We start from the raw sequence: 27,097 nt of genomic DNA on the forward strand, positions 1-27,097 counted from the left end.
CACTACCTCTAGAGTTTTCTGCTGTGGAGTTGGAATCAACCTTTAACTGATGCTCCAGTGGATTTCCAAGGCTGTAAATTGCCCTGGAAGAGGCTTCCGAACTTTCTTTTACAGAGTCGCTGGTGGGATAGAACCACTAGAGAGGGTGGGTGTCGGGTTAGCATCATGACTCTTTATGGACTAGGCCACTCGACCTTCCTGTTTACACACAGTGAGGCTGGTTAAGGTTGTTCAATGGCTCAGTAACATCACATTCATTATTGTTTTTATTTTTTTAAAAATGATCTTTGTGTCTGATTTTAAATAATCTCAGTTGATACATTTTAAAATTCATTAATATTTTCTTCTGCAATGGCCAACTTGCAAATATTCTCATCTATTGTCTTTTCCACTTAACAGGTTTCCGTTTTCATGTTTAGAAGATAGTATTTTGTTTGTTTAGATACAGTTTCCATGTCTTCACATACTTTTGAACACATAATACAAAAGAACTGTTTCAATATCTTTACATATGAATCCCAACATGTGTCAATTTTTATTATGGGCGAATTTTTATTGATTGGTTCTTCTTCTGATTCATGTTTTTTTCCTGCATTTTAAAAAATTGTTGGTAATCTTTGCTTGGATGCTAGGCACTGTGATTTTTGTTTTGTTAGGTGCTGAATATTTTAGTATTCTTAGTAATATTCTTAAAGAGCCATGGGGTGCAGTGGTTAGGTGCTCAGCTGTTGATCAAAATACAAACAGGGCTCACCATCTGCTCCATCTAATAGGATAAAGATGTGTCAGTCTGCTTCTGCAAAGACTTAGAGCCTTGGAAACTCTAACGGAGCAGTTCTGCTCTATCCTATGGACTCACTACGTTGTTACGTGCTATCAGATTGAGTATGAATCATAGCAACCCCATGGACAACAGATCTGAATCCTGTCGTATCCTGGACCATCCTCATCATCTCTGCCATACTCAAGCCCATTGCGGCCGTCAAAGTATCAATCCATCTGAATGATAGTTTTCCTCTCCTTTGCTGACCCTCCACCTTCTAAAGCATGATGTCTCATTCCACGGAATAGCCCCGCTTTAACAATATGCCCAATATATGTGACATGCAGCTTTGCCATCCTTGCCTCCAAGGTGCACTCAAGTTACACTTTCCCCAAGACACGCCTGCTTGTTCTTTGGGCATTCCTTGGCATAGTCAGTGCTCCTCTTCAACACCACAACTCAAAGACATTGATTCTTCTTCTGTCATCCATTTTCACTGCCAGTTTTCAAATACATAGCAAGTGACTGAAAAGAACATAGCCTGAATTAGGTGCACCTTAGTCTTTAAACTGATATCATTGCTCCCCTGTACTTTGGAGAGGTTTCTGACAGTGGACTTTCCCATCGAAACATGTCTTTTTTTTTTTTTTAACCATCTGATGTCAAGGGTATAATCAACTGAGTAGCAATGAGTTTGGTTTTCAATAAATATCCTCTCAGATAAAGTTAAGTGTCTTTAAAATAATTTTATCATTTTCAGTCTTAAGTTTTGTTATGCAGAATTACACATACTAGTTGAGAACTAATTATTCCTCACTGTAAGAAGCTGCACTGCAATCCCAAAGGTATGCAGGTTGAATCCACTAGCTGCATTGTGGGAGGCTGGGCAATCTCCTCCCTTGTAATTTGTTGTTGTTGTATGTCCTTGAGACTCATAGCGACCCTATGTACAACAGCTCTGAACTCTGCTCTATCCTGAGCTAATCTTATTGTCGCTGACACAGCTACCCCTATTACCCTAGTCACTGAGTCAATCCATCTCATTGAGGGTCTTCCTCTTTTCCACTGTACATCTACCTTCCCAAGCATGATGTCCCTCTCCAAGGATTGGTCCTTGCAAGCGTGTCAGACACAGCTTCAAAATCCTTGCCTTCAAGGAGCAACCTCGTTTCACTCTCTTTAGAAAAAAAACTGTTCTCCTAGAAGTCTATAGTATACTCAATACTCTTTTCAAGCACCACAGCTCAAATGCATCAATTATTTTTCCACAATCCCTAGTCATTGTCCAGATTTCTGATACATAGCAAGTAATTGTGAAGATTATGGCCTGGATTAGTCACATCTTAGTATCTAGAATGACATTGTTGCTTTTCTGTACTTTGGAGAGGTCCCAGACAACCGACATTCACAATGCAATTAGTCTTTTGATTTCCTCGTTGCTGCAATAAGCACTTCAGGTCCTCCTCAGTTTCAGCAAGCAAAATGCAGGTTGTTGATAAGTCTTCCTCCAATCCTGATGCCACATTTCTTCTCACAGAGCCTAGCCTCCTAGATGATCTGTTCTGCATATAGATTGAAAAGGTATGGAGATAGGACACATCCCTGGCATACCCTCTTCCTGTTTTTAAACCAGGCTCTCCAGTCCCTCCCAATTAAGGTAACAATTTACAAAATCATTGCTACTGTGTATTGCGTAATATTTCACTGTGTGAATGCACCATAATTTCTCAATCCATTCATTTGTGGTTGGACATCTGAGTTGTTTCCATGTTCTTGTGATGGTGAATAATGCTGCTATGAACATTGGTGTACAAGTGTTCATTTGTGCCTCAGTTCTCATTTTCCTGGGGTATATTCTAAGTAGCCAAATAGTTGGGTCATATGGAATTTCTATGTTCAGCTTTTTGAGGAAGCACCAAACTGCCTTCCAGAATGGTTGTACCATTTTACAATCCCACCAACAAGGTATAAGAGTTCCATTCTCATTACATCCTCTCCAACATTTATTACTAGCAACCCTGTTAAACTTTGCCACTGTTACCGGAGTGAGATGGTACCTCATAGTAGTTTTGATTTGCTCTGTGAATCTTGAGGCTTTCCAGTCTTATAGGAATAGGCACAACTTCTAGTCCTATGTGAATGCTGGGTCCTGTTACTGCTAATCCTCTTTATAGAATTCTTTTTGTTCCGTATTCCATTGACTGCTTCAGGGAAATGTCAGTAAATCTTCAGAGTTTTCTTCTGTAATCATCTGCCTTGTTCTCTGTCCTGAGAGCTCAAGAAGCCCCAGCTCTCTGCTCTTAGTACAGGGTGCCACTGGTCTCTGCCTGAGTTCTCCTTCCTTGTCCTGAGAACTCTCTTTAGAAAGTAAACCAGAGTGATTATCCTGTATACCTCATTAATTCCCATCTTGCAGGGTCCACAATCCCTCACTTTGTTTCCTGCTTCTCAGTGTTGTTGGGTACCATTGCATTGATTCTGACTCAAAGCAACCCTATGTACCACATATCAAAACCTTGTCCAGTATTTGATATCGTCACAATCTCTACTGTGTTTCAGCCATTGTTGGAGTGACTGTGACCATCTGTCTCATTGAGGCTTTTCTCCTTTGATGACCTTCTATATTTCCAAACATGATATCCTTCTTCTAGGACTAGTAACTCCTGATAATATGCCCTAAGTATGTAAGATGACATCCCATTACCTCTGCCTTTGAGAAGCATCTGCTGTTTCTTACAAAACACATTTATTTGTTCTTTTGGCAGAGAACTCTTCACTGAGGCCAGATATTAAAGGAATCAACTCTTTCTTGATCTTCTTTATTAGTTGTCTCAATTTCATATCCATATGAAACAATGGAAAATGCCTTGTTTGGGTCAGCACCTCTTAGTCTTTCCACTGAAATTCTTGCTCTGTAGTACTTTAAAGAGGTCTTTGACAGATTTAAAGATTAAGCAGATTTGCCCAATGCAATACATCTTTTGACTTCTTGACAGTTGCTTCCATGAGAATGGTTTGCAGCTCCTAGTAAAAGGAAACTGTTGATATCTTCATTTTCCCCCTCCTTTTATAATGTTGCTTATAGGACCAGTTTTGTGGCTTTATTTTCTTGGTGTTGAGGTACCATCCATATTAAAATCTTCCATGCTTTCCAGTAAGTCTTCTTCACTTTTATTTAAGCAAATTGTATCATCTATACAACATAAATTGTTGATGAATCTTCCTTCAATTGTATTGCTACATTCTTCATATAGTCCAGCTTCTCAGATTATTAGATCAACATTGAGTAAGTATATGGAGAATAGACACAACCCTGACATGTACCTTTTATGATTTTAAAGATCAGTATCCTCTTGATGTGTTGCAATGATTGCTTCTTAATTCATGTATGTGTTCTATGTTCTTCTCAGTGTTATCCACTCTTACTATGATTCATTAACACAACTGAATGCCCATTTCATTTATTTTGTACATTTTCAGGCTATTTTGAGGTAGGAGGCCAACTTGATATTGATTATTTCTTCTTGGTTAAAAGTGGGACTTTTACATGTGAAATGTGTTCTTTTTCTCTGAAAAACACTAAACACTTAAACTGAGTACGCATCTATATAACTTCTCATTTATCTGAATAACATCGCCTTGTACCATTTTATAGCTCTTAAGTTCAGGAATCTACTTTATAGGGAAATTAAAGTTAATAAGTACATTCTTTGGTCACATTTAAGGGTCAAGGATCCTACCTTGTCCCACAGTTGCCTAGTGGACTGTGTAATGCTGAGGTGCTGAGATACACCTGGACCATATGAGGTGATCTCTGGCATATATCTAAAATAGCTTATGTTAGGGGACTGTCTTAGTCATAGTATATACTTTAGGGAAGATCTCAGGTAGAGGTGGAGGCAGATGAACTTCCCTCGTCACGTGCCTGTCCTTTGCTCATATACTATCACTTATAACCTTGCACTGCTCTGAGTGAAGATTTTTGGCTTCTGAAAGTTTGCATTTCTGTCTTTTCTGAGACTGTTGCTAACCTCACACTTTGGGTGCTAACTTGGTTGTCTTCCTTTCCACTCTTTAGGTGAGTAAACCTTGCTTGATTTGCCTAAATGGTGTTGAGTGTGGAGTTGCCTGTAGCTTGAGTCTACTCTTAGTGTTTGGTCGACATGTGATGGATGTGTAGAATATTATTTGGCAATTGCAGTAATTAGTCATAGTTCTGTTAAAATTAGATTTTATTAACTATCATCACTTGGCATATTGTCCTTAGCAGTGCTGGCTCAAATATTTTATCTGGGTGAGAATCTACTGAGTTTCCTGAAAATAAGATCTCTATATTGTTTTTGTTTCACTCTTGAAAGTCAGTCAGCTGGAGAGGAGGTGGCATTTAAGTCAACAAATATTTAGTAATTATTAACAGGTTTTCTTTACTTTTAAAAATTCTTTTTAAAAAGAAGCATCTTTTTAAAAGGACAAAAAGATCTATTTACTTTAAAAAGTCTGTGGTTGTCAAGAAGGTAGAAGAAGATCAGATGTGCAGTGAGCATCAAGCTTCTCAGCTGCATTATACCGCTGTCTTGCTTCTGACCTCTCAATCTGAGTGGATTTATTCAGCTCCTCACCCAGTGTGTAAACTGGGATGAAGCTTTCATGTAAAAATTAATACTTCCCAATGATACTAAAGTAAAATCTTTGCTCAGTCTTAATGAATACTTCTACCAATATGTGATATTATTGTTGTCAAATGTTGAGTACAATTCATAGTGACTATACCAACAACACATCTGAATCCTGTTCTATCCTATGCTATCGTCACCATCTCTGATACACTTGAGCTCAATGCTGTAGTCACCATGCCATTTTAAATGTCAGTAGGGGTTAGAATGATGTTGTTGTGTTGTGTACCATCCAGGTGGAACCAATCCATAGCTGACGCTCCAGAGGGTTTTCAAAGGCAGTTAACAGCAGGGGAGGAGATTGCACAGCCTTCTCCTGCAAAGCAGCTGGTGGATTCGAACCACGTGCCTTTGGGATTGTATTAATCAGCTTTGACTTTGTGGGTAAAATTTGAAATCATATGATTCCTTACAAGAGAAATTAGTTAAGAAAGGCAACATTTCCATTAGTTGACCAAGTGACTGATAAACTGGATTCTCCCTACTGACACAAGGTGGCACTGTGTCAGTTAGTCAATGGAAAAAAACGCCAACTTGGTGAGGAAATTCTGTGAAGTCATAAGGAATGCATCCCTCATCTAAAATGTGACTTAGACATGTTGCCTGATAATCAAGTCCATTGTTCTCTCTTTTTATATGTACCTCTGTGCTCATGCCACTTTCTTTACTTACCTATAAAGCAAAATCCTTTTCATAGTTCACTGTTGTTGTTTTATGTGCTGTTGGGTATTCTGCAAATTGTGACACTCTATGTGCAACAGCCCCAAAGCCTGCCCTATCCTGAACCAGTCTCACTGACTCCAAAACACCTAATGCCATTACCCCAGTTATTATGTCAATCCATTTTATCCTGGATTTTCCTCTTCTGTGCTGTCCCTACTCCCTCCCAAGCATGATGCCCGTTTCTAAGGACTGGTCCTCCTAACCACGTGCCCAAAGTATGTGAGATGGAGCTTCAAAATGTTTGCCTACAAGGGAAAACTTGGTTTCACCCTTTCCAAGGCAGACCTATTTGTTCTCCTTGCTGTTCATGGTATGTTCAATATTCTTCTCCAGCACCACAACTCAAAGGCTTTGTGAAGTCCTCCTTAAAATTGTCTCTATCCAGCTTTCCATAGCTTGTCTTTTGACTATCTTCCCACAGACATATGTTCATGTCTTTGTCGTAAAATAGCTTTGGACTTTCTTGCACATACATTTCCTATCAGCATGAGTTCAAGGCTGTGTCAGTGGTTATCACAAGGAACAAGTATGCCATGCAGTCTTACGAGATGGGATGCAATAACATAATTTTAACATAAATTCATAACTTACTAATATAGTGAGTACCTATACAGTGTATTGGGAATAAATCCAGGCATTGAGTGGTTAGTGAGAAATAGGTCAAGCATAATCTTTCCCCAGACTCTTTTCTATAAGCAGGGAGACAGACAGTAAGTCATTGATAGTATGATGAAAAGAGAATAAGACAGAGCTTACAAAACTAAGTTTCCTAGTAGATTATAGAACCAATGCCTGATCTTTATTTCTTGGGACCACAGTAGCTTAAAGGGTGGCTGATAATAGGAAATGTAGAGCCAAGTCAAGGTGTTCTCTGTCTATGAACTACTGAGAAGAATTGAGATATCAGAATACTGTTATAAGTGTTCTGGATACTCAGATGAAAAAATGGAACTATACATGAAATGTTATCATAATATACAGTAATTAAAGTGGTAGATTTACTTTCCAATGTATGGATAGCCTGAAAACAAATGGAGAAAGTTTTGATGCAAGAGTGAGAGAAAAAAAATAGACAAAGCAAATCTGAATGCTTTTTCTGCATTGTTTCTATATTCAGTGTTGTGGCTAGCTTCATTTCCACTCGGTGATAGAACCTGAGCTGTTTTTCTTGAAAGTGAATCACAAAAGAAGAGCAATTGATATGACTCACTGCCTAAGGATGGAATTAGATGCATAAGAATGCCGCTTCAAGAACTGTTCATGAATTTCAGATCTCAAAATGTCAATGAAATATGTGAGATTTCCCATTTGGGAATATTTATGGCAATTTAATGACAAAGATTCAATATATGCAGTCATCCATAAGTCAAAGACTCAGTTATTTAGCAAAGTACAGTAAAAGCACTAACATTAAGCAGGCAAAGCTGCTACATCACATACAGTGAACTGTCAAGGTCACAGCTACCGAGTTCATTGGATGCAGCCCTCTCAATATCTGTCATATTAGGCTGGGAGAACCTTAAGAGAATCAGGAAACTTGCTCACATAGGGACAGGGCCACAGGTTTTGCCAAGTCATTCCACTCCTTTGTAGGATTCACAGCTATTCTGTATAAGGTTGCTATGAGTCATAGTTGACTCGATGGCACATACAACAATAACAATTCAAATTGTTTAGCAGATATGTGTTGAGCACTCCATGCTGGGTCCTGTTTTCAGGTGCTGGTGTCATAGGAATGAACAAAACAAAGTCCAGCTCTTAGGAATTACATTCTTCTGGGCAACTGAGTAATATGCAATCTGACCAGTAGAAAAAAGGGCTAAAAAGACAGAGAAAAGTGAGGTAGGAATATACATTGACAGGGATTGAGAGGAGTTGCAATTCTATCTAGGGTGGATAGAACATGTCTCTTTAAGAAATCTCCTGAAGTGTCATGATGTAAGCTCGAGTAAGAGTATAAAAAAGGAAGTAAAAGTAAATTTAAATGTTTAGATAGAGACAAAAGTACAGAAGTATTGAGGTATGGATGGGGCACGGTGATGAATGAGAAACGGTAATGGGGTCAGTGTACGGGTGTGTGTGTAAAGGCATGTAACAATAGAGACATGATCAGAGACATAGAACCAGAGAGTTGATACTGGGTGGGGGTTGGAGGATGCCAAAAGATAGAACATAGCGGCTGTTATAAAACCTATGGTACTAACTTTGAGCAAGGTATTCACTTTGAATTGACATGATTTGTTGAGAACTGGCTCCAGGAAGTGGCGCAGAGTGAACATAGGGAGAGCAATTATGTTTTCTGGAATAAACCAGTGAGTGGAAGAATGAGAGAAAGTCACCAAGAATGAATTTGTATGTGATTCCCTGTGTTTTTCACTCAGGAACATATAATTCTCTCCACAACTGACTGCTCTTATTTTTCAAATGTGTGATCTATCCAATATTTCAACTCAGGTTAGCCGGAACTTATAAAGGCAAAGGCCAACCAGCAATGTTGTCAGGTGCCATCAAGTTGACTATGATTCATAGAGACCCAATATACAACTGATCTGAACCCTATGTTATGCTATGCCCCATCCGTCATCTCTGCTCTACTTAAGCCCATTTTGACAGTCACTATGCAGGTAGTCTTTCAACTGGCATGACAGAAATTGATGCACATTTTAAGTACTGTCCTCCAGTATAAAGGAAATATATTTTATATCCTTGGCCTTTCTCTCTACTGAATGTGTTGCATATTTACTCAGTCATCTGTCTCTTCCTCCTTAGAGATAAGTTCCATGGTTTTTAATTGCTCTAACAGCTCAAATGCTGTTATTTCTGTATGGGGTAGATTTTACTTTCTATTTAAATGTTGCTCTGTGCTGTAGAATCAGAACTGATTCAACCTCCCGCAAGTTTTCAAACTAGTAAATTGCATTGGGGGCGGGGTGGGGGTGGGGGGCTGCTCATCTTTCTCCCAAAAAGCACCTAGTGGATTTGAACTGTGTGCCTTTGGTGTGGCAGTGTAGCTCCTTACCACTAGGCCACCAAATGTAGACACAGAAAAATTTCATTACTTGAAGATAAAGGAGAAAGGAAACTAGAACACATGGTGTTTGTCTCATTATAATAATTCAAAGTCTACTATAAAGGGAGCTCTGGTAGCCTAGTGGCAAGAAGCTGCACTGTAATCCCAAAGGCAAGAGGTTTGAATCCACTAGATTGTCTGCTGGAGATGGAGGGGCAATCTCCTCCTGTGCCAGTCGGATCTGACTCGATGGCACACAAGGAAAAAAAGAAAAATTCTTATATTTTGGCCAGAAGCTATGCTGCAATATCAAAGTCGACTATAAAACCCAAAATCTGATTGCCCATAGGTAAGGAATTGAATTGCCCATCCAAAGGCATACGGTTCGAACCCAGAGGCTGCTCCCTGGGAGAAAGATGGGAATCTCCTCCTGTGTGTTTTACAGCCTTTAGAAACCCACTGGGCAGTCAACTATGATTTGATTCTAACTCAATGGCATAAAACAACAGTAACAACAACAAAATAAAATCTAGATTTCTTTTTTAAAACGACATGGTATTTAAATATATTTGTAGATTGAGAGCTCTGGTGGCCTAGTGGCAAGGAGCTGCAACTACAATCCCAGAGGCACATGGTTCGAATCCACCAGATGCTCTCTGCCGGGAAAAGGAGGAATAATCTCCTCCTGTACCAGTCAGATCTGATTTGATGGTACACTCACACAAAAATAAAAATTAAAAAAATATATTTGTAGATCCCACTTCCTTTGTAGAGTACTTAAAAGCAGAATTATTAATACTGTTAGCTTTGGACTTTAAAAAAATTCCTATTGTTTCTGAGGTATAATGAGGATTCATGATTAGTCATACATATTCTCACTGTAAATCTACATGGAGATCTAAATTCTAATTATATTTAATTATCAAGCATTTTGTATGCAAATTTAATTTTTCTCTTATTCTTATTTCCATAGATACCAAAGATTTCTAAATTATAGTCCTTAAAAGTGAAGAAGAAGAAAAAAGGAACAAATGTTCCCTCATCTAAGAATTCTTCCCTTTTTCCTTTGTTTATCAATAAAATCCATGCTTAAAATGGTATTAATTACACACATGGGCACTAGTTTGACTTAGTTGTTCAGTTGTCAATGTAGACAAGTCACTACTCTTCTGTTTTGTTGAATCATGGAACTTCTCTATGAAATTGATGGATGTCATAACTTAAAAACCACACATTGCTGGTGAGATGGCAATGACTCCCAGCAGCCCTCCTCTGGGTCTTTGAGGTACTAAATCTTTATTTGTCCTGGAGAGGGTTAAACCGGGTGGCTCCTCGGAGGCAAGGATTCTGAGGCTCCGTCTAACTTACTTCGGACATGTAGTGAGGAGAGACCAGTCCTTGGAGAGGGACATCATGCTTGGGAGGGTGGAGGGACGGCGCAGGAGAGGAAGGCCCTCTATGAGGTGGATTGATTCAGTGACTGAGATAATTGGGATGGGAGTGTCAGAGACAGTGCGATTGGCACAGGACAGAGCGGAGTTTAGGGCTGTTGTACATAGGGTCGCTATGAGTCGCAGGCGACTCGACGGCACATAACAACAACAACAACAACAAATCTTTATTGGTTGAGACTGTCCATCTTTCTTCTACTGAGAAATATAGATTAGTGACCCAACACATAGGTGCTAATCATCAGGGCTTGGCAGATTCTATAGACTATATAACATGAATTCATAGACTTCCCCAACTCATTCATGTGATTCCTTATAGAAAGAAGTAATTAATGATATCACAGTAGCATTTAGATTCATTTCAAAAAACAGTGATTGCTGTTGAATGCATTGCCTATATGTATTGACATAGTCGACAACATGGATTGACACAGTGACTGTAGCAATAGGGTTAAGTGTACTAGAGATGTTGAGGGCAGCCCAGAATAGGGCAAGGTTCAGAAACATTGTTTATAGGATTTCTATGAGTCATAGTTGACCTGACATCACCTTACAACAATAACTGACATGAGAGAAATCAGACTTCTGCAAATAGAAGTATTGTATCTTGTTCTAGATTTACTATCTGTGATTATAATGATCTGTGCCTAGCTTATTCTTTAACTACTAAGGGTAAAATATTTAACCTCTTGCCAACCTGAGTGCTTTTGGAAAGTGTTGTTTTCTTCCAGGTTCTCATTCCAATTTATCATTGTTCCAATTTACTTTTGGGTGATTCTCATTTTGGAAAGACTGAGATAAAAAAAGGCATGATCTGGCCTTTTACTTTTTCAAGATAATAAATTTTGGTATTGCTGAAAGACTTAGGTTAGCATTTTCTCTTATAATCAAAAGCTGAATCATATTTCTGAATAGTAAGACTTTATAGATTTCTAGATAGCACTGGTGACTCTGTGATAGAATGGGGTGACCTTCTATGTTGGAGACGCTGTTTTGATTCCCAACTAATGGACCTTATGTGCAGCCACAGACTTTTTGTCAGTGGAGACATTGTGTTACTATGATGCAGTTATTAGCAGGCATGACCAATAGGTATCAGTCAAGTTTCCAGACTAAAGCAGACTAGAATGAAAGGTTTAATTATCTACTTCTGAATTCTTTCCTCTTTTTTTCATTGCCATTGAGTCAGAATCAACTCATAGCTGACCGTCCAGTGGGTTTTTGGAGGCTCTAAATCATACAGGAGGAGACTGCCCATCCTTCTCCTGTGGAGTTACTAGTGGATACAAACTGACAGAGGGGTGCCTTTTTTGGAGCTAAGTAGCCCAACTCTATACAGATGGCACCAGAGAAGGCTAGCACTCTTTTTGAGAAGGACCCAAATACTAGCCAATGAAAATCAATGGTCACAATTTCTGAGCTAATCTAGGAGATGACAGAGGACTGTACAGATTTCTGTTTGGTTGAGCATAAAGTTGTGATGAGATGGGGTTGCGTTAATGGCACTGAATAATAAGATATTAACTTATTGGACATTTTGGGACTATAAAAATCAGTGAATGAATCATCCTAAAAATATTTTCTCCTTTGTTCTAGGTATTATACCTTTTGTTTTAATAGGAATCATTTTGGGTTCAGGTAAGGAATAAGATAGTAAAATGTAGTGTGTTTCTCTCTAGATAGGATACAGCTTACAAACTATGTGGATGAAGTCTCAGGCTTACTTGCTTGGATCTGCTCCTTTGAAGTAGGCATTGACTGTTTCTGTAAATGCTGCGGCAACAGGGAGGGTGTCCTGGGCTCCCATAGTGAGGGGGCTTGGTCCTCTGGAAGAACCTGCATAAAATGAAAAACTATATTTATTTTAGGCATAGGGGATTCCTTAGGATATTGATGGAACTAAAAGCCATTTAAAGAATTAAAGGATCACATTACAGTACAGAAAGGAAAAAAAGTAATCTACTAAGAACCATCACTCTGTATTTCAACAAAGAGCTCAAGTATTTGAAAGGAAATATTTGGCTGGTTTACAAACACACTTGAAATTATGTATTTCACTATGGAAAAAAAATCCAAGCAGAGTGAAAAAATGTTGTAGGGATTTTTCAAATGTTTTGCAGAAAGCATAAGGCAGAATTTGCATGACAGTTTGTACAGCAGGTGGTTAATAAATAAAGTAATTATATTCCTATTGGACCATTCAACCTATACAATGACCCATGCTCCAAACTTTTGTATTTCTTCATTTTGAAAAGATACACAATCTAGTGGTATTATGTTACATATTGTCCTTTTTTGGATTATTTTTATTTCAACAACTTTGACAAAATTTCAGACGAAATAACCTCAAGTTTACATGTCCAAAAAGACATGCAGCCAAAATGTATCCTTGTAACTTGGCATAAATACATAAATGTACCAATTCATAGTATTAAAAATAATAGCAGCTCTCATGTTGATTGAACATTTTGCAGTGAATTGTGCTGTACAGACACCTAACACAAATCATCTCCTTTAAGTCCTATGATGGCTTACTGGGAAAGGCATTATTATTTTAATTTTCCAGAAGGAAGAACTGATGTTTTAAAAAGTAAGTGATTTTCACAGTAGGTTTATTTAAAGGGCAAAAAAGAAAAGTCTAATCTAGATTTGTTTCCCTTGAAAGCACATTTTCTCCCCCACCCCCCACCCCGCCTCCGACTATACAATATAGTTTGTTTAAATGAAATAGTTCCTTACGTAATTTGGATATGTGTAGTTTTCAAGAGGAATACATTTAGAATTGCTGCCTTGGTTATTAATCTATCAGCAGGGTGTTATAAAGTTTTAGTAATGACAAATATTTGTCTTTCACACAAGTGTATGTTACACTCTCACTGCTCCCCTTTCCTACCAAAGTATGTCAACTTCATCCCATCCCAGAAGAGGCTATTAAGGCCATACACTTTGATGTGATACTTGCTTCCTTTGTCTTTCTTCATCTGTGTCCTCTTGTACTATTGAAATGTCTACCCTGTACATACCTCATTCTTCAATGAGATCTCCCTAATAACTAGAGTCCATACCTGGCTCTTTCTTTTCTTACTTGTCTTGTCTTTAAATATCTTTGTTTTGGTAACTGCCCATTATTTTAACAAACACATGTTTTTTTGTTTTAAATTTTTAAAAAGAATTTTAATGAACATTTACAGATAATTTGGATTTCCATTCATTCATTGCTGCACTTCTCTACCCACCCAGCCCTCTCCCCCTACCCCCCAGTTCGCTCCTCTCTTTCAAAACTAAAAGAAAGACTCCCTCCCTGGTACACAATCCCCCTGCACCCCTCCCACCGCCCCAAGTACATTACACTATGCAACCTTAATTGTGGACTCCTGTGATAACCATAATACCCTATCATACATCGCTTTTAAATTATTCAGTTCCTCATCTGTTTCAGTGCAGTATACACAATTTATCCAGTTTTTCTCAGTCTTACCCCCACCTTGATATCAGTCCCATTTTACAGCAGTGGCACCATGCAATATTTGTCCTTTTGTGACTGAGATATTTCACTCAGCATAATGTCCTCCAGGCTCACCCATTTTGAATAATATTGAATGAGTTCCTTGTTTTTCAATGCAGCATAGTATTCCATTGTGTGAATATACCACAGCTTCTCTACCCATTCGTTTGTTGATGGGCACCTGGGTTGTTTCCAACTCCTTGCTATTGTCAACAGAGCTGCGATAAACATGGGTGTGCATATATCTGCTTGGATGTCAGTTATGGTCTCTTTAGGATACATTCTCAGTAGTGGAGTTGCTGGGTCAAATGGTATCTCTATTTGCAACTTTTTGAGAAAGTGCCATACCGCCTTCCACAGTGGTTGCACCAAACAGACACATGTTTAATATCTACTTCATACCAAGCACTATAGCAGGTGCTGAGAATTCAAAGACAAATTAAAATGTTATTTTACTTTAGGGACTATAGTTCACTGTGTTAGGAGCTTTATCATTATCCTCAAGTACCACCTTCACTACCATTATTTGTCACATACTTACTATGCTTATTATGTATATTATGTATGGAGATCTGTAGTATTAACTTTGTTTTGTAATTGATAGAAGCAAGATTTAAAGAGTTTGTATAATTTGCTCAGTACATCTCAGCTGGTATGCAGAAATGTTAAGACCGTTTTGTTGTGTTAGGTGCCATCATGTCAAGTATGATTTACAGTGACCTTATGAACAACAGGTCTGAACCCTTTCTTATTCTGTGCCATCATCAATTCTAACATACTCAAGTCCATTGCAGCAGTCAATGTGTGAGTTCATCTCATTGAGGGTCTTCCTATTTTTCATGGACCCTCCACCTTTCCAAGGAACAGCATCTCCTAAGAACATGCTTAAAGTATGAGAGGCAAAGCTTTGCCATCTTTGTCTCTAAGGGGCACTTTGGCTGTACCGTCTTCAAGACATATATTTGTTTGTTCTTCAACAGTTCATTGAATAGTCATACTCTTCTCCAATATTCAAGTATAGATGAGTTCAAAGTTTAGACTCAGAACACAATATTATTTTGTATATTTAGAATAGGACAAGTAGACAATTATAATTCTATTGGGTGAGTCTTATGTTGGAATTTGCATGTCTAAATCTTGCCTCTTATAAGACTATAAATTTCCAAAAGGAAGTAATTGTGGTGGCAAATTATTCAGTGGGATCTCTACAGTTCTAAAAATAGATTCAGGTTACACTTCTCTTCCATTAAATAGATGGTCAATGTCTACTGCTATGTCTTAGACAGAAAAAGACTATGAGCAGCAAGAAATGAGGGAGGCATGCTTAACAATCTTTATATTACTGTTGCTAAATTTATCTGTTTAATCACTAGCTCAAATATTTACTGAGTTCCATCCAATGCTGCTTGTTGTTAGGTGCCATCAAGTCAAGCACAACTTATGGTGACCCTATGAAGAACAGATCTGAACTCTGTCCTATGTTGTACCAGCTTCAGTATCTTTGATACACCTGAACTCACTGCTATAGTCACTGTGCCAATCCATCTATTTGGGGGAGGGTCCTCTTGTCTTTTCTTGACCCTCCACCTTTCTAAGCAAGATGTCCTTTTCCAAGGAAGAGTTTCTCCTAGCAACATGCTCTAACTATGAGAGATGAAGTTATACCATATTGGCTGCACTTTTTCATGGGATATTCAGTACTCTTCTTCAAAACCACAACTCAATTGAAATTCTTATTCCCATTCCTAAGAAAGGTGATCTAACAGAATGTGGAAATTATTGAACAATATTAATATCTCGTGCAAGCAAAATACTGCTGAAGATCATCCAAAAATGGCTAGAACAATATGTTGATAGGGAACTTCCTGAAGTTTGAGAGGGATTTAGAAGAGGTCATGGCACTAGGAATATGATTGCTGTTGTTAGACTCATTTTAGCTGAAAGCAGAGAAGACTAGAATAATGTCTCTTTGTGTTTTATTGACGATGAAAAGTCATTTTACTGTGTGGATCATAAACTATGGCTAACCTTGAAAAGAAAGGACATCCCACAACATTTAATTGTGCTCATGCAAAATCTATACCTTCACAAGAAGCTGTTGTCCGAATAGATGGTTTAAAATCAGGAAGGATGTGTATAAGACATGTAATCTTTCTCCATAGTTGTTCAAGTCTATATGCTGAGCAAACAATTTGTGAAGCTGGAATCTATGAAGAGGAATGAGGCATCCAGATCAGAGAAAGACTCATAAGCCACCTATATTAGGCAGATGACACAACCTTGCTTACTGAAACTGAGTGAGTCTTGAAGCATATGCTGAAGAAGATCAAAGACTACAGCCTTCAAAATTAATTGTTCTCAATATCAAGAAGACAAAGGTCCTTACCACTGGCTAACAGGCAACATCATGATAGATGGATAAAGGATTGAAATTGTCAGTGATTTAATCTTGCTTGTATCAATAATCAACGCCTTGGTACTAGTAGTCAGGAGATTAGGAGATATATTGATTGCATTGGGTAAGTCTACTGTCAGCAATCTCATAAAAATATTGGGGAGTAATGATGTCAGTTTGAATATTAGTGTACACCTGAGTCTTTTTAAGCGATTGTCTTTACAATCACTTGGTATACCATCTGAGAGCCATACAATGAATAAAAATGACAGAAGAATCATTTACTACTATATTCTAGAAAAGGAAACTGCTACTGGTCTCTCATGCTGCTATCCATTTCTTGTTTAGGAGGATGTAAGTCCAAATCCCATGTACCTACTTCAGAGAACGATTTTTGCTTGAGGCTGTACTGAGGGAAGGTTCTGGCCACTGAGCTTCTGCTAAGTTCTGTGACGTACTGTCTCTGTTTACATTGCTGGCGTGATAGGGGTTGGTGTGTTGGAGTTAGTGAGACTGGCTCAGGACAGGGAAGGGTTCAGAGCTGCTGTACATAGGGTTGCTATATATTGCAGGTGACTCAATGGCACATAATCATAATAACATACTATGACAGGTTTGGAAGCAGAAGTGGCATCCACTTCCTAAACAACATGCTTCCAGAATTTCTATGAACATTGATAAATGTTAATAGTTGTACAGGGGCTTTAGGCCTTTTGTTTATAAAGTTGCTATGAGTCATGCTTGACTTAAAGGCAATCAACAACAACATATTCTAGAAAAAGAAATTGATTCCTCAACTGTTGATTAAAATTAGACCTAGGTGATGTTGTACATAATTACATATGAGATGTATACAATCAAATTATTAGAGGAATCTGATAAATGGTTTAAATAGTATGAGCAGACCTCTATAAAAGGAAGAAGCACTTAGTGCTGTTTGGAAAGGTCAAGGAATGTTTCATTGAGAAGGTGATGTTAAATCTGAAATTTAAGGTTGAGTAGCATTTCACAGGGAAAAGGAAGAACGTCTCAGCACATACATATGCATGGAGCTGAGGAAACACGTGACATTTTGAGAAATCACAAGTAGTATGGCATTGCTGTGTATGTTTGTGAGTGTGGTGATTATGGAAAGTGATAAATGAAGAGATGGAACTTGGGAGGTTAGAAACTGGCCATCAAAAGACACTAAGAAATCTATGAAACTTTGCCCTTATAAGTGATGCCCAGGCCTTAAAATCATAATTGTTTTTTTTTAAATCTAGTACAAATCCATAGATAAATTTCTAAGAAAATTACACATCTTTGTAACATATTGTATAGAACTTGAATTAGAACAGAATAGACTAGACTAGACTAGACTAGGCTAGACTAGACTAGAATAGTAAATTTCTTAGTATCTTTGAGGGCTCTTAGGCTGAGGTTCAGAATATGAGAGGCCTCTGAAGTATATGAGCTTAGGAACCTCCAGTAGCCAAATCTATAGGGAGTGCTGTTGCTAACCCACAGGCCACGGCTCTCCATTGGTTCTAATCCATTCTGCAGGAGAAGTATGGGCAATCTCTTTCAGTGTGGCTTATAACTTCAGAAAACTCATTAGAGGGTCAGCTATGAGCCAGATATAAGCTGTTGTATGAATACAGCAAAGCAATACGGCATTGTTTAATAACAGGATGTGTGTCAGGGTTGTATCCTTTCTCCTTACTATTCAATCTGTACAATGACTGAGCAAATCATTTAAGTAGGTGAACTCTATGAAGAATGTGGGATCAGGATAAGACGATGACTCATCAACATCCTGTGTTCTCCATAGGAAACAACCTTGATACTGAAAGTGACAAGGACTTGAAGCACTTGCTGCAGAAAATCAAAGACTACAGCCTTCAATATGGATTGCTTCTCCATATCAAGAAGACAAAAATTCTCACCACTTGACCCATAAGCAACATCATGATAGAGAAAGGATTGAAGTTTTCAATGATTTTACCTTACTTGGATCCAAAATCAACACTCTTGGTACCAGTTTCAGGAGACTGGGGTCTGCTGTCAAGGACCTCTCCAAAGTACTGAGGAACAGTGTTGTCAGTTTGAAGACTAAGGCACATCTAATTCAGGCCATGGTCTTTTCAATCACTTACTACATATCTGAGAGCTGGATAATCAATAAAGATGAAGAAGAAGAATGGATGGCTTGGAGCTGTGCTGTTGTAGAAGAGTACTGAATATCCCATGGATGGTCAAAAGAACAAATAGATATGTCTTGGAAATAGTGCAGCATGTTGCAAGAAGAGGCTATTCCTTGAAAAGAGACATCATGCTTGGAAATGTGGAGGATCAGTGAAGGAGAGGAAGACCCTCAGCCACATGGATTGACACAGTGACTACAGCAATGGGCTAAGTGTGTCAAAGATGATGAGGATGGAGATGGCACAGGAAAGGACAGGGTCCAGATCTGTTGTTCAGAGGGTAATTTTGAGTTGTATCTAACAACAACATATATTTCCTCAGAGGTTGATAGGTATGTATGTATGTATGTATGTATGTATGTATGTATGTATGTATGTATCTATCCATCCATCCATCCACATCTTTAATAGTCCTACAGGATGTGAATGAGGCTGACATCAAGGTGGGGGTAAGACTTAGAAAAACTGAATAAATTGTGTATACTGCATTGAAGCCGATGAGGGAGAGAACAGTTTAAAAGTAATATGTTTTGGGGCATTATGATTATCATAAGAGTTCAGAATGAGGGTTGCAGAGTAGAATATACTCGGGGTGTGGGGGGGTGTGGGGGGATTGTGTACCAGTGAAGGAGCTTTTTCTTTTGCTTTTCAAGAAGAAGAGCAAACTGGTGGTGGGGGTGGGGTGGGCGGGGAAAAAAAGTGCAAGAATGAATGAATGGAAATCCAAAATCTCTGTAAATGTTCATTGAAATTAATGAAAAAAAAGAATAAAAAAATGTTGCACATACAATGATGACCCAATAAATATTTATATTAATGAAAAAAAAAAGTCCTACTGGATGTTTTTGTGGATAAAAGGGTGAAAGTGAGTTGGCTAATATATAATAATAGTTTAGACAGTGAATTGTAATTAAATGAATCACATTAATTAATAAGCATAAATCAATGGTTCCAGGATAATTAGTAAAGAAGTTTTTAGTAGAACGGTCCAGAGATCTGTTCTTAATCTGTGCTCTTCAGTGCTTAAAGAAAGAAAGGATGCTTACAGATGGTACGTTGTAGTGGCTAAGAGCATGGGATTTGGCAGTAGATATACTTGGCTCAAATTGAGTCCTATCTCTGATACTTGTTATCATCATAATACTTTACATGTGTGATGCAATAATACCTACTTCACTGGTATATTCTATAAAAGAAAGCATTTATCTTGTTGGTCTGTGAAAAACAATAACTATTTATATTTTTAAAATTATTACCACATTTTGAAATAACACAGAGGATATTTTAAATAAAAAGAAACCCCACTGAAAAATTAATAATTGATTCTAAAGTTTTGGATACTGAACTGAAATGGAAAAAAATAATAATACGAACAATAGGAAACTCTTATGCATCAAGAAGAAAAATTAATTGAACATTTTACTGAACCTCATATAAACAGATTTAGGAAAAAGATCTATCTTGGCAAGAGTATATATGAAAAAAAGATAAAGGAGTTTTAGCGAAAGAACAACTTTTGATAAATTCCAAACATACGGCTTAGCATAGGTGACAACAGTAAATGGATAGATAACTAAAAACAAAGGTTTTATCAATTTGCCAAATTTAAGCCTGGAGTTGTAATACTGAAAGATGCTATGGGCAATATATTGAATGACCCAGAAAGCATCAGAGAAGATGGAGGGAATACACAGAATCACTGTACCAAGAAAACCCTGACTGACACTGAAACATTTCAGGAAGTGCTGGAGTACCACCACCATATAATCAGGAGCCAATGACAATGAAAGAGGAAGTACATGCTGCAAAGAAGGCATTGGCAAAAAAGTGGACCCCAGGAATCATGATACCTATGGTCTTGTTTCAGTTAACAGATGCAGCCCTGGATGCACTCATCAATCTATGGCAGGAAATTTGGAGGACAGGTGTCTGGCTGACAGATGGGAAGAGGTCCATATTTGTTCCAATTTCCAAGAAAGGTGATCCAACAGAATGTGGAAACTATTGAAAAATATCATTATTATCACATGCAAGCAAAATACTGCTAAAGATCATTAAAACCTAGCAAGAACAGTATATAGATAGGGAACTTCCAGAAGTTTAAGCAGGATTTAAAAGCTGTGGCATTAGGGATATTAATACTGATAACAAGTTGTTCCTGTGAAAGTAAAGAATACCAGAAGAATGTCTGTTTATGCTTTATTGGCTGTGCAAAGGCATTTGACTGTGTGAGACTCATAATAAGTTATGGATAACATTGAGAAGAATGGGAATTCCAGAGCACTTAACTGTGCTTATAAGAAACCTCTATCTAGACCAGGAGGCTGTTGTGTGAACAAAGCAAGGTAACACCACATGATTTAAGATTAAGAAGATTAAGAAGGGTTATAACCTTTCTTCATACCTATTCAATCTGTATATTGTTGTTGTTATGTGCTGTCGAGTTGTCTGTGATTCATAGCAACCCTATGCACAATAGCCCTAAACCCTGCTCTATCCCTTGCCAACTTATTGTCTCTGACACATATATCACCCCTACCCCAGTGACTGAATCAATCCATCTCATTGAGGGTCTTCCTATCCTGTGCTGTCCCTCCAACCTCCCAATGATGAAGTCCCTCTCCAAGGACTGATTCCACCTTGCAACATGTTCAAAGTATGTCAGACAAAGCCTCAGAATCCTTGCCTCCAAGGAGCTCCACCTTCTCCAGGACACACTTGTTTGTTCTCCTGGCAGTCCATGGTATATTTAATACTTTTCTCCAGCACCACAGCTCAAAGGCATCAACTCTTCTTCTATCATCCCTAGTCATTTTCCAGCTTTCTGATACATAGCAAATAATTGCAAAGACCATGGCATGTATCAGGAGCACCTTAATCTCCAGACTGACATCATTGTTCTTTAGTACTTTGGAGAGGTCTCTGACAGCAGACTTTCCCAATGCAATAAATCTTTCAAATTCCTGGATGCTGGTATCAAGAATGTTGATTGTAGAGCCACACAAATTGAAGCTGTCAACAATCTCAATCTTTTCATCATCTATCATGACACTGCCAATTGGCCCAGTGGTGAGAATCTTTGTTTACTTAGAAAATTATTTGATAAGCTGAACTCTAAGAAGAATAATGTGGCATCAGGATTGGAGGGAAACTCATCAATAACTTGTGTTATGCAGATGACACAACCTTCCTTTTGAAAGTGGAGAAAACTGGAAACACCTACTGTAGAAGATAAAGAATATAGCCTTCAATATGAATTTCATCTCAATGTCAAGAAAACAAAGATTCTTACCACTGGACCTATAGGCAAAATCATGAAGGATGGGGAAGAGATTGAAACTGTCAACAACTTCATCTTACTTGGATCCACAATTAACAGTGTTGGTACCAACAGTCAGGAAATAAGGAGTTGCATTGCACTGGGAAAGTCTGAAGTTAGGGACCTCTTCAAATTATTGAGGAATAATGATGTCAGTTTGAGGACTAAGGTGTATCTCATTTAGGCAATGGTCTTTCTGTTCACTTGCATCTGACATCTGGGCAATGAATAAGGATAACAGAAGAATTGATGTCTTTGAGCTGTGGTGTTGGAGAAGAGCACTGAACATCCCATGGACTGCCAGAAGAACAAATAAATATTAGGATGTTCTTTGAAGGCATGATGAAGCTTCACCTCATATACTTTGAGCACTAGGAAGGAAAGAGACTTGATGCTCAGAAAAGTAGAAGGTTGGCAACTTGGCAATTGATAAGGCAACTTCTGCAATGAATAAGACATTGGCCTTATAGAATTTCTACTCTGAAGGCTTTCCAATTGGCATCCTATATTCTGGTTTTTATTGTTGTTGTATGATTTAAATTGAAATTTCTTTTGACAGTATTTTGTCCTCTATGATTTATCAATAGAAGTCACCGCTCTCTACAAAAGAGTACCAGAGGGTTATCTATCTGTGTTTCATTGACTATACAAAGGCATTTGACTGTGTGGATCACAACAAATTGTGGCTAACCTTGAGGCAAATGGGAATCCCAGAACACATGATTGTGCTTACGCGGAACTTATACTTGGATCAGAAAGGAGGGCTTAGCACAGAGCAGGGAAACACTGCATGGTTCAAAATCAGGAATGAAGTGCATCAAGGATGCATCCTGCATCCATAACTTTTCAATCTATACGCAGAACAGATCATTCAGGAAGCAGAGATTTATGAGGAATGTGGCATAAGGATTGGAGGAAGACTCATCAACAACCTACATTATGTAGATGATACAACCTTGCCTGCTGAAACTGAAGAAGACCTGAATTACTTGCTGCAGAAGGTCAAGGACTGTAGTCTTCAATACTAATTGAAGCTCAACATCAAGAAAACCAAAATTCTCACCACTAGGCCAATTGGCAGCACCATGATAAATAGAGAAGAGATTGAGGTTGTTACACAGTTATAGCTTGCTCAGCTCCAAAATCAACATACTTGGCACTAGCAGTCAGAAAATAAATAGACATATTGCATTGGGAAAAAATCTACTGTCAGGGATCTCTCCAGAGTATTAAAAAGCAACAAAGTCAGTCTTGGATACTAAGGTGCACCTAATCCAGGCCATGGTCTTCACAATAATTTGCTAGAAAGTGACTAAGGATGACAGAAGAATTGATGCCTTTCAGTTGTGGTGCTGGAGGAGAGTCTTAAACATACCGTGGACCAACAATAAACCAAATAGGTCTGTCTTGGAGAGGGTAAAACCAAGCTTCTCCTTGGAGACTAACATTGTGAATCTCCATCTCACATACTTTGGGCACATGGCCATGAGAGACTGATCTTTGGAGAAGGGCATCATGCTCAGAAGGATAGAGGGACAGCACAGGAGAGGAAGACCTTGGATAAGATAGATTGATATAGTAACTGGGGCAATGGGGCCTGGTGGGTTGGAATTAGTGAAATGGCTCAAGAAGGGCTTCATAGCTTCAAAGCTGCTGTACATAGGGTTGCTATGGGTCACAGGCAACTTGACAGCACATAACAACAGCAGCCCTTCCTGACAACATGCACAAAGTGTGAGAGATAAAATTTCACCTCCCTTGCCTGTAAGGAGTACCCTGGTTACACTTCTTCCAAGACAGAGTTATTAATTGGGCACCCCATGGGCTGTTCAGTACTCTTCTCCAAGATGACAATTGATTCTTCTTTTGTTGTCCTTATTCATTGTCTAACTTTCAGATGTATAGAAAGTACTAAAATGACTATGACTTAGATGAGGGGCACCTTGGTCTTTAAACAGACATCCTTGCTCTTTAGTATTTTGGAGAGGTCTTTGAAAGCAGATTTCTCTAGTGCAGCACATCTTTTCATTTCCTTTTTTACCTCTTGTTGTGCATCATTGAATTGGATCCAACTGGCACAGGAGATTGCCTCTCTTTTTCCAGTGGAACTTCTGGTGGATTCAAAACGTCTTTCATTTCTTGACTGCTGTTACCATAGATGTCGCTTTTGGATCCAAGTAAAATGAAATTGTTGAAAACTTCAAAGTTTTCTCCATCTATCATGATTTTGCCTCTTGGTCTACTGGTGAGGATTTTAGTCTTCTTAATGCTGAAATGTAATCCACATTGAAAGCTGTAGTCTTTAATTTTCTTCAGTTAGTGGTTATTTTTTTCACTTTCCATAAATAATGTGATTATCTGTATAACACAGGTTGTTGATGAGTCTTCCTCAAATCTTGATGCCACATCTCCCTCATACAGACTAGCTTTTTGAATTATTTGCTCAGCATACAGATTGTGTATGTATAGAGGAAGGATTTAATTTTGAGACACATGTTTCTTGATTTTAAACCAGGAAGTATTTCTTTCTTTAGACAACAGCTTAAGTTGTTCAGACAACAGCATCTTAGTCTATGCATAGTTTTTATATGAGCAAAATTATGTGCTCTGGGATTCTCATTTTTCTCAATGTTAGCCATAACTTGTTATGATACACAGAAAGGCTTTTAGTCAATAAAACACAAGTAAACATATTTCTTGTATTTTCTTCCAACATCCATCAGATACCAGCAATGATATTACTTGTGCCATGGTCTCTTATGAATCCAGCTTGAATTTCTGGGTGTTCCCTTTCAAGGTACTGTTTTAGGTGCTTTTGAGTAATCTTCAGCAAGCTTTTATTTGCACATGAAATTAATGATGTTGTTTGATAATGTCCAAATTTTGTTGGATCATCCTGTTAGACTAACAAATAAGTATTTTTTTTTAAATGAGAATAAAATATGCAACTCTTCCAGTAAATAGGCCAGGTTGCTATTTTTAAAATTTCTTGGCATATGCTAGTGAACAAGTCCAGGTCTATATCAGTTTGTTGAAACCTGTAAATTAATATTCCATCAAGTCATATAGCCTTATTTTTTGCTAATACTTTCAGTGTAGCTCAAATTTCTTCCTTCAGCACCATTAGATCTTAGTTATAGGTAACTTCCTGAAATGTTTCAGTGTAGATCAATTCTCTTTTGAATCTCCTTTCTAGATATTAATTATTCTGAATTAATATTTATATCAGTTAGTTTCTTAATTTTTAATAATTTCCTTAAAATATAATTATATTCTTGTACAGTGTGAAAAAAGGAAATCGTTTTAAATTGTGATTTTAAAGAACCTTTACAAAATAAAATTAGTTTTTGATTGCCAAGAATTACAGATGTTACATAAAAATCCTACTCAATTATGCAATTAGTACTGAAAATTCCCCTCCAACAGAGTAGATAACTCTTTGATTAGTAAGATTATTGGAATATTGACTAAAACCAGAAGAGTGACCAAGATGGTGAAAAATTCCAACATCATATCTCATGAGGTCTGACGGAACTGAAAACTGTTTTCATAGATCTGAAATCATATTACCTGACATTTGGCTCAGGGGACCAAGTTTCCAAGCCATGGGTCTACAAGTTAATAGCTTTGTGACCTTGGTTAACTCAATTAACCTCAAGTTCTTTCAACCGTAACATGACATTTCTATGTTTCAGGAGTCTTACAATGCTGAGATTTGGTTTTGTACTTCATACAGAGTCATTATGTTGCTAACCCAAAAATGGAGTGTCTCTGGTGGTTCAAATCCACAGCAGCTCTGAGAGAAAAAGATGGGTAACGCCCCCCAGGGCAATCTATGGCAACCCCGCCAGAAGGTTAGCTACGAGTCATGTTTGATAGTCATAAATATTTTTAGGCTCCTCTCAACACCATATCCATTTAGCACCCTAAGGAATCTTAAAGAGAAGGTTAGAAATTCTTTCTAGGTCATAAAAAGAAAAATGTCATGGGAGTTTAATTTGAAAAGGTGAGTTACATTCTTGTTACCTTCTGAATATTAGTAGAAGTTATGTTTAATAAACATTATTATTTTAAAAATAATGAATTGGTTCAGTGATGAGTTGGATCCAACTTGATGGTACACAGTAGTAACAACATTCCTTCACTACCTTCTCTAAACCTCCCATTAGTGACACCATTTGAACCGCTTAGTTCTCAAGTCAAGACAGGGAATTGTTAGAGCTGCTGCTTTAAAAACATCGTTTTGTTTAAAATTTTAAAAAAACTTTATAGATGCTCTGCTAAAGGAGGGACAATCTCCTCCTGTACCAGTCAGATCCAGCTTGATGGAACACACAAAAAAATGAAAAACAAAAATAATTTTTTAAGACTCTATAAGTAAAGCAGTTCAAGGAAAGCTATAATATATAAATTCATGTATCATTAAATATAAAATGATATATATTCCACATAAAATTTTATATTTTCTACCTTCTCTCTCCATTTTATAATAGTATGGTTTCATATGAAAAATTGTCTTAAGTATGTAAGACACAGTTAAGCCTCCTGCCCTTCCCTCACTACTCCAGTTATCCCTTCTCCTTCATCTCTCTTACCATATAGAGCTGCTATGAATAAATCCAAAAGGAGTGTAAAATATGTATATGTGCCGATTTGTATATATGCATATATATGTTGTTGTTGAGTACCATTGAGCCAGAATCAACCCACAGCTGACCCTCCAGTGGGATTTCAGGGGCAATAATCGCATGGGAGGAGATTGCCCGTCTTTCTCCCACAGAGCAGCTGACAGATTCGTACTGCATGCCTTCAGGTTTGCACTTATCCACTAGGGCCATCAGAGCTCTCATGCATATGTATACATACATAAACAAACACATAGTACTACACATAAAATCTATAAATATAATATTTTCCTGGAAATTGCTAGTCTAGTGCTATACTGTTGTTCTTGTTATGTGTCAATGAATCAACAACAACCCACAGGGATCCTATGAACAATGGCTCTGAATCTTGCCTTATCCTGAGCCAACCTCACCATCTCTGACATAGCTGGCCCCATTGCCACAGTC

General features: G+C 37.9%; 1 protein-coding gene across 5 annotated transcripts in view; it reads right to left on the reverse strand.

Moving 5' to 3' along the window:
* SGIP1 (SH3-domain GRB2-like (endophilin) interacting protein 1) overlaps window positions 1-27,097 on the reverse strand; it is a 329,295-nt gene that overhangs the window by 20,152 nt on the left and 282,046 nt on the right. For all 5 annotated transcript variants that reach the window (XM_006879756.1, XM_006879754.1, XM_006879753.1 and 2 more), the window contains one exon: window positions 12,345-12,456. In XM_006879756.1, coding sequence (XP_006879818.1) covers window positions 12,345-12,456 — 112 coding nt within the window. The remainder of the gene's footprint in view (window positions 1-12,344; window positions 12,457-27,097) is intronic.

The sequence above is a fragment of the Elephantulus edwardii genome, unplaced genomic scaffold, assembly GCF_000299155.1.
Source record: "Elephantulus edwardii isolate Elephantulus edwardi_28Jun2011 unplaced genomic scaffold, EleEdw1.0 scaffold00005, whole genome shotgun sequence".
Taxonomy (NCBI): domain Eukaryota; kingdom Metazoa; phylum Chordata; class Mammalia; order Macroscelidea; family Macroscelididae; genus Elephantulus; species Elephantulus edwardii.